The sequence below is a fragment of the Dysidea avara genome, chromosome 1, assembly GCF_963678975.1.
Source record: "Dysidea avara chromosome 1, odDysAvar1.4, whole genome shotgun sequence".
Classification (NCBI taxonomy): Eukaryota; Metazoa; Porifera; class Demospongiae; order Dictyoceratida; family Dysideidae; genus Dysidea; species Dysidea avara.
This window is the reverse complement of record NC_089272.1, coordinates 6793190-6802604: the sequence shown is the minus strand read 5'-3', so window position 1 is coordinate 6802604 and position 9415 is coordinate 6793190. Positions and strand designations below refer to the sequence as shown.

The 9415-nt window shown below is 37.0% G+C and overlaps 1 protein-coding gene across 1 annotated transcript; it reads left to right on the top strand.

Moving 5' to 3' along the window:
- The first annotated feature begins 268 nt into the window (after positions 1–268).
- LOC136251398 (uncharacterized) lies at positions 269–1694 on the top strand. The gene is made up of 3 exons (XM_066043879.1): positions 269–687; positions 915–943; positions 1345–1694. The coding sequence occupies exons 1-3, from the start codon at positions 269–271 to the stop codon at positions 1692–1694; spliced, it is 798 nt and encodes a 265-aa protein (XP_065899951.1).
- Positions 1695–9415: the final 7721 nt, after the last annotated feature.

Sequence of the window (9415 nt, the reverse complement as noted above, 5' to 3'; positions counted from 1 at the left end):
TCTGCTACTGCTCGTGTTTTGCTGGATAGTGCCAGCCAGCATACTTTTATGGCTAATAACTTAGCTAAACAATTGAACTTAAGGTCAGAACATCAGGAATTTCCACATTTGGAGCTAGTAAGGCTACTGACCTAAGTACATGTGTTGTCCAATTTAAGGTCAAATTGAAGGATGGCACAAACCTTTCAATGTTTGCTAATGATCTCCCACAGATAACAGGGAACATTCAGAGGACCCCGTTGTTACAAAAGGATTTGAATTTTTAGATATGTTGCCTAAGGAGAAGTTAGCAGATTTCATACCTTGTACATTGGAGACAACACATATTGATCTGTTAATTGGCTCAGATTATTTTTGGGACATGGTTGGGGGTGACAAAATAGTACTTCCATCTGGAATGTTTATGATCCCATCTGGACTTGGATATATTATCACTGGAAAGTGTCCAGAGATTGCTTCTGTTCATCAGGATGGAAATCTTGGTACACTTTTCACTGCTACGAGGTTACATCATGTGGACGACTATCAGAGTTTACATTGTAGTGTTAATGTTTCTTCAGTAAAAAATCCAGATTTAGAAACGTTTTGGAGTTTAGAATTGGTGGGAATTGCTGACAATATTGACAGAGAAGGTGATGATGAAGCCCTTGAGAAGTTATGTAAAACTGTCAAATTTGTGGATGAGAGGTACCAAGTTACCTTTCCCTGGAAGAGAGATAAATCTGAGTTACCTTATAACAGTAAAGTTGCTATGAAAAGGATGAAGTGATTAGTTTGTCGACTAGAGGGTGATGTTTCATTACTACAATTCTGTGATAATGTTATTCAACAGCAGTTAGCACAAGGAATTATTGAAGCAGTACAAGATACAAATACAGTACTCGCAAATACATATTATTTACCTCATCATCCAGTGTTAACTCCATCGAAGTCTACTACAAAGGTACGTATTGTTTATGATGCTTCCTCTAAGGAAAAGTTGGGTACTAACAGTTTGAATGAGCATTTACATAGGGGACCAGTGATTTTGCCAGACATGGTTGGGCTCCTCCTGAGATTTCAAACTTATTCTGTTGTTATTTAGGCAGACATCGAGAAAGCTTTTCTCCAAGTAGCAATCCAGGAGGTAGATAGGGATGTGACACATTTTTTTTTGGCTTAAGGATCCAAATAAATTAGCAGTGGAGAACAATTTGTGTATACTTCGTTTTTGCAGAGTGCCATTTGGGTTGATATGTAGCCCATTTTTATTGGCAGCAACCATCAAGTTTCATTTGAAAAAAGAAGGATCACCCCTTGTTTTACATATTTTACATAACATTTATGTAAATAATGTTCTAATAGGAGTGGATAGTGTTGATGATACTCACGGAATTTATGAAGAAGCCAAACATATATTTAAGAAAGCTGCCATGAATTTACGTGAATGGAATTCAAACTGTTCAGAGTTTTTAGAATGTCTTCCAAATGGAGAGAGGTCTATTACAAGTGGTATCACTAAAGTTCTTGGTTTGTTCTGGGATCCAGTGGGAGACACACTTAGTGTTCCAGGATTTAATAAAGTTCCAGCAAACACTATTACAACTAAACGTGATGTTATTCACAGTGTTGCTAGGATATTTGACCCACTAGGATTTCTTTCACCAATAACAATTCATGGAAAGTTGCTTTTACAGAAAACTGTGGGTTCCTAATCAGTCATGGGATGAGCCAATAAGTCAAGAACTCATGTCAGAATGGAGTCAAGTGTTGTAATTGTTGATAGAAATACCTGATCTTAAGATTCTTTGATTTGTGAAGAATGCAAAGAGTGGTATGCAGTTTTTAATATTTTGTGATTCTTCAACTAAGGCCTACGCTACTGTTACGTATTTGAGAATCAGAGATACCAGTTTCCAACAAATTTTTTAATTTCAATGGTACGGTTGGTACCTGTTCGGCAGAGTAAAAAGAAAAAAATCTAAACATCTTACAATACCCCGTCTGGAATTATTGGCTGTTCTCATGGGAGTTAGAGTAGGTAAATTTATTGTAAAAGAATTGGGATTAGAAATAAGTGAAAAGATTATGTTCTCTGATTCACAGTGTGTTTTACACTGGCTTAAAACGAAGAAGCCACTGTCTTTGTTTATTGAAAATCATGTGAAGGAAATACTTAATGAGAGAGACACTACTTTTTGTTATATTGAATCAGCCCAGAATCCTGCTGATGTTGCTACACGAGGTTCATCTGTTTCGGAGATTGGCCAATCAGATCTTTAGTGGCACGGTCCTACCTGGCTTAAGAATGAGGATTCCTTATGGCCACTGTGGAATTTGCCTGATATCACACCTGATGTTCTGAATGAAATAAACTGAGAAACAAGGGTTCAGCATGTGTTGGAAACCACTATTGTTACAGTAGTTGAAACAAGTCAACAAGATTCGTTGCTGGGAATAGATGAGAAGCATTATTCATTACTTAGAAAGTTGCTTCGTATATCAGTGTATTTACTGAGGTTTATTAAAAGGAAAATTTGGAATAAGATAAACAGGGAAAAGTTTCTCAAACAATACAAGTTGCTAAGAACAGTTCTCGATAATGTTGAAGATAATGGATTCATTTCAGCTCAGGAAGTAAAGTTGTCATCCTTGTTGTGGACTTCCTTCATCCAGCACCGAAAATATGGCGAAGTATTCGTTGCGATCAAAAATAAAAGGAGACATTGTTTAGTTATGCAGCTCGGTTTGAATACTGATGAATATGATATATTAAGGTGTTATGGGAGGTATTTACATGCAGATATGACTGAAGAAGCAAAGTATCCAAAGTTATTACCTTGTCGTGTACATTTTACTCAACTTGTTATACAAGAAGTTCACAATTGTCTTGTCCATTCAGGTACATCTCATACCTTGAGCCAAATTTGCCAAGAGTTTTGGATCCCTCGGGGGAGGGCTGAAGTAAGATTTGCTTTGTCTAGATGTGTAATTTGTAAACGTAACAATGGAGCTCCCTTTGCCCTACCCAGAATGCCTCCATAGAGGGTTTCAAAATCAGCACTCTTTGAGTAAGTGGGCCTGGATTATCTAGGACCAAAACATGTTAAAGAGAATGGAGAGGTTCAAAAAATGTGGATTTGTCTTTTTACTTGCCTAGCTGTTCGGGCTATACATCTTGAATTAGTTGAGGGTCTTTCTGCTGAACAATTTTTGGACTGTCTTCGGAGATACATTGCCAGGAGGGGCAAACCAGAAGTGATAATATCTGATAACACTCCACAGTTAAAACTGTGTTAGATCAGAAGTGGTGTAACTTGATTAAAAGTGATGATGTTATGAATTTCTTTTCAAGTACAGGCATTGTGTGGAGGTTTACAACTGCAATGGCCCCCTGGCAGGGAGGTTTCTATGGCATAATCTTCCTAATGGTTTGTTCCTTAATGGCCCAAGACTCAGCCCCATACAACTAGAGCTCTCACAATTAATTGATAATATCAATTAATCGATGAAAACATATAATCAATTTTTTATTTTGTGATCGATGAAAATTGTGTAGTATACATATGTCATCAATAAAAGTTCCAAGCCTTTTTGCTCACTACAACAAATAGAAAACCTCTCTATACTATTCCATAAAGCACAAAGTTACAAGAAGCCTTACAACCACACGTGTAAGTACTGCTAACAGTGTTAAAATATCCTTAACCAGATCTTCTGAAAACAGTAGCTGTTACACTTTAAGAATAAAGAGCTGCATCAAAGGAAAAGATAATCTGTGTATAGCAGCCATCTTGATAACTACTCAAAACATGAAGTAATCCCAACAAGGGAGCATGTATTAGAATATTTGTGGTGCTTAATTTGTCGGGGTTGTGTAAGAGAAGCCACACCACCATAGGTAACCAGGTATTGTTGTGCTTTATAGCAAAAGTTACACCACTTCTGTTTTCTCAATGCTAAAAATCATTAGAATATACATCATGCAGTAGAATATCAGTTAACTGAAAAATACACCTCTACTTGGCTCACCATTTATTAACACAGATCCTGAGTTCTTAAACATGCCATATAGCATCCTGTAAGTTCTGACAACGATTGCTAGTGTTGCCAGCTAAACTACTAATTTTAACTACCTGTCAACTGCTACCATTCCTGTAATCTCCTTTTACCACTATAATGTTATTCTTGGTGATATGTAGTAGTGTTGTACTGATTCCCAATTTTTAGGCAGAACCAATATCTGATATTTTTTAACCTTATTTTACCAATAGTTAACCGATACCCGATTGAAGATCTTTACAAGTTACACTTGTGCATACTCCACTAAAAGTACAGCTAGTATGTGAGGTTGTACACTTACCTTAACTCAAAGTTGCTAGTCAGACAAGTAGGCTAGGGCTTCAACCATCACTGTTTATTATTGTGGTTACCACAAAACATAAACAAATTATCTAAGTACATACCACAGCCTTTGACACCAATCCTCCAGTGGTACTGCAGCTGCTGAAGCTGAATAAACTAATAATCTGTTGGCCACAGCCCATTACAATCGATTTCTGATTATGGAAAAAAGCTAATTATCAGCTTCTACTGATTACTGATCCTATGATGGGTACACCTCTAGTTTGTATACTACCATTACTATACTGTGTACAGTATTGATTCAGTGTAGCTGATGCTATATGCACGCTGTTCACTACATATAGATTAATCGGTTTAGTAATCAACGATTAATTAATTAAGCGAAACTGAGAGCCTACATACAATACCCCATGGAATAGTACACCATCCTATCACTAGAGCTCGGCGGTATTGAAATTTGAATACACGGTATTAGTAACAGGAAAATATCACGGTATATCAGTATATAGTTAGCTTGTTATTGTAACTATTGCATCATTTCTTGGGGCTAGTATGAAGCAGTACGCATCCCAAAAACCTAAAAATATACAGTTCAGTACAAGTAAGCATGTGTTGTAATGTGACAACTCCAAATTTTTGTTCAGGGCGTGTCTGCTAAACCATCAACAAATTGGATAATTTAACACCAAAGGCTGGGTTAAAAGCACTCCTATAGCGGCATTCATCAATATACAGGTATTTGGATATATCGGTTATCAAATGCTGTCATGGTATGATAATCGGTTATGATACTTTATTACAATAAACAGTATTACCGATATATCGCAGAGCACTACCTATCACTAACTATGCAAAGCCCCAGAGAGGCCCCTCTAATCTTTGTCATGTACATCTGACAACACACTTCCATATGTGCGTGCCCAACACACACACACACAAACAAACACGCAGACAACCATGACAACTTCCGCTAACATCTCAACCCATGATAAGAATTACCAAACACTAAGCACTAAACTATTCGACCAGTGAACTATTATTTGTTTAGCTTTTGAATGCACTGTACCCTAATAGAACAGTCAGATACTAATTTTCCATGTGAAATAGGAAAACACAATATATACACTAGATTTACCCTCAGATCACACACGGATATACCACCATTCTTCGCTAAAACAACACTACTGCTTTAATCACAGTACCAACATAGAAATGTATCAGCCCTGGATATGGAAACTTTCATGAATAAGGCTTTCAGTGTCTAGTAGAATAGAAACTCCCGTTGGAAAGAGCTAGATTTGCCTCTAAGGCTGAGGCTGCCAGTTTCATTAACACCGACACTCCGTATACAAAATTGAAATTTGAGTTGTGTGACTAATACTACTACTTATGTCAGTGCCTTCTTGTTGTACTCCACAAAATGCTGTACAGTGGGACCTCCATTATCTGAACACCTGTGTGCTAGTTTAATCACAAGAAAAGTTAATTAGCTGTAATAAGCCTATTCATTTATACAGAGCTCCATTCAACTACTCTAATAGAACATACACCAGTTAATGAAATACTCTGATAGAACATTCACTTTATAATAGAAATACAACTTAACAGGATTTGAACAGGTCACACTGAAGCCATCTAAGAAGTCACTAAAACATTTTATCAAAGACTCCTGAAAGGCCTCCTTAATGTAATGGCCTACACGCTTATAACATATAAAATTGAGTTACTATGCTCACAATCACAATTCTTGTATCACAACATTGCTATACCAGCTGAAAATGTGCATAAATTTCAGTAACTGTCATAAAAGAGTCAGTCACAACATGTCATGCACATATACATCATCAAGATTTCAAACTATACAGTAACTACTACATATACTGTAACACACCCATGAAGTTTGCATATGATTTGTAAGCACGACACCTGATGGCCGCAGGCCTGAAGATGGAGTGTTCACAAATCAGATGCAGGGTGTTTAACAACTGATTTGTGATATGGGGTATGCACAGGTCAAAGGTGCCTATTTGTAGGATCGAAAAAGTAAAATAGCCAGGTTATTATTGGCAATTGCTGAGTACTGTGCCAAAGGATTGAGTTTATTCACTAACTACTCTCTTGATAGTTGGTTAATTTATTGGTAGCTAGTTTATTTGTTGGTAGCACGTTGCCCATGAACAAGCGTGTGGTCAGTGTATCAATGCCAATAAGTCCAGCCATTGCAGCTTTACATTTAGATGTGTATATAACCTGTTGACATTCATTGCTGAGTGATTTAGCAATATAAATAATAGTTTCGTTATCTTAATCTATTGATGAATGAGCACGTGATATATACGTAGATAGTGATTCATCCCAGTAGTTGTACAGTTTCCCATTTATTCAGAAAAGTATGTGTACATCTGAAGCTGTGGATAACATCCCAGTGGATATTCATTCCAGACCAATTAATCAGCTTGATGTATTGGTAAATTTCACAGCCTGGTATTGTGACTTGCTGTGGTAGTGTAGTATATGGCTTCATTTGATGCCTTAGAGCCAGATTGTGTGGCCAAATAGAAGTACAGTACTTAGCCATGTTATAACCATTGCAGTTTACAATTGATTTGTAATACTGTGACCCCATACCCCCAGCACCATACTACAGTACATACAATACTTTGTGTACAACACAGACAATTTCAGACTGAGCACTGCTTTCAATCTCATAACACAAACATCATTCTGAGATTACACATTCATATGTTTCAAAATATAACCAGATTTGTGAAAAGGTACCTTTTCCATACATTTTAATATCAGCAAACAAAATGATGTAACACCTCACTCCTTGTACTGATTAACTTGCTCATATTTCAAAGTCTCCTTAAGCTGATATTAAGCCCTGCACTTAAAGATAGTCTGAAATTAAGTTCATTTTGTGTTTAATTAAAAGTTCACTTTCCGTTTGTTTCGCATGTGTAAACAAGACAAGACACAAGCTTTAAGCCTGTTAAGATATTATTATCTAATCCAAAACAGCCAAGCTGTAAAAAAAGTGTGCGGCCCTCAAAAAGGCTATGGTGAAAAAAGATGTGAAATCCAAGGTGGCGGCCAAGAAATGGCTGTGATGGTAGGTTAATGGGAAAATTTTAATAACGACAATTCAGGTGAATTTTGGTGCCGCTTGTTGTTATTAAAATTTTTACCATTAACCTACTATCACAGCCATTTCTTGGCCGCCACCTTGGATTTCACATCTTTTTTCACCATAGCCTTTTTGAGGGCTGCACACTTTTTTTACAGCTTGGCTGTTTTGGATTAGATTTCACTTCTTTTTGTATTTGTATACCCCAAAGCCGGCCTATGGCCTGCTTTGGGACTTTTTAAACCTATCTTTTTTTCTTTACCACAGGAAGAAGAAAAGATGAAGCAGATGTACCTTAAATATTTCTGATTTTATCAGTAAATGTACAAATTATATATATAATATATATATTTATTACAGAACTGTCCATAGTGGTTTCTTTGTAACTGAACACTCTTCAAGGTAACTTCTTCTAGCTGATCTCTCTACAGGGTGATTTGTTTGTAGCTGAACTATCAACAAGGTAACTTCTTCTAGCTGTTCTCTCTACAAGGTGATTTATTTGTAGCAGAATTTTGTACAGGTGATTTTTTTGTTGCTGACCTTATTACAGAATGGTTTCTTTGTAGCTGAACTCTCTACAAGGTAACTTCTTTTAACTGATCTCTCTACAGGGAGATTTGTTTGTAGCTGAACTCTCTACAGGTGATTTGTTTGCAGCTGAACTATCTAGATGATGGTTTCTTTGTAGCTGAACTCTCTACAAGGTAATTTCTTCTAGCTGAACTCTCTACATGGTGGTTTCTTTGTAACTGAACTCTCTACAAGATAATTTCTTCTAACTGATCTTTTTACAGGGCAATTTGTTTGTGGCAGAATTTTCTACAGGGTGATTTCTATGCAGCTGAACTCTCTACATGGTGGTTTCTTTGTACTGTAGCTGAACTCTCTACAAGGTAATTTCTTCTAGCTGATCTCTCTACAGGGTGATTTGTTTGTAGCTGAATTCTATACAGGTGATTTGTTTGCAGCTGATGAGCTCTTTACAGAATGGTTTCTTTGTAGCTGAACTATCTACAAGGTAACTTCTTCTAATTGAACTCTCTACAGGGAGATTTGTTTGCAGCTGAACTCTCTTCATGATGGTTTCTTTGTAGCTGAACTCTCTACAAGGTAACTTCATCTAGCTGAACTCCCTACATGGTGGTTCCTTTGTAGCTGAACTCTCTACAGGTGATTTGTTTGCAGCTGAACTCTCCACATGATGGTTTCTTTAAATTTGAAGCTGAACTCTCTACAAGGTAACTTCTTCTAGCTGATCTCTCTACAGGGTGATTTGTTTGTAGCTGAACTCTCTTCATGATGGTTTCTTTGTAGCTGAACTCTCTACAAGGTAATTTCTTCTAGCTGAACTCCCTACATGGTGGTTTCTTTGTAGCTGAACTCTCTACAAGGTGACTTCTTCTAGCTGATCTCTCTACAGGGTGATTTGTTTGTAGCTGAACTATCTACAAGATAACTTCTTCTAGCTGATCTCTCTACAGGGTGATTTGTTTGTAGCTGAATTCTGTACAGGTGATTTGTTTACAGCTGAGCTCTTTACAGAATGGTTTCTTTGTAGCTGAACTCTCTACAAGGTAACTTCTTCTAACTGAACTCTCTACAGGGTGATTTGTTTGCAGCTGAGCTCTTTACAGAATGGTTTCTTTGTAGCTGAACTCTCTGCAAGGTAACTTCTTCTAGCTGATGTCTCTACAGGGTCACTAGTTTGTAGCTGAATTCTCTACATGGTGGTTTCTTTGTAACTGAACTCTCTACAAGGTAACTTCTTCTAGCTGATCTTTCTACAGGGTGATTTGTATATAGCTGAATTCTGTACAGGTAATTTTTTTGCAGCTGAGCTCTTTACAGAATGGTTTCTTTGTAGCTAAACTCTCTACAATTCTAGCTGATGTCTCCACAAGGTCACTAGTTTGTAGCTGAACTTTCTACATGGTAGTTTCT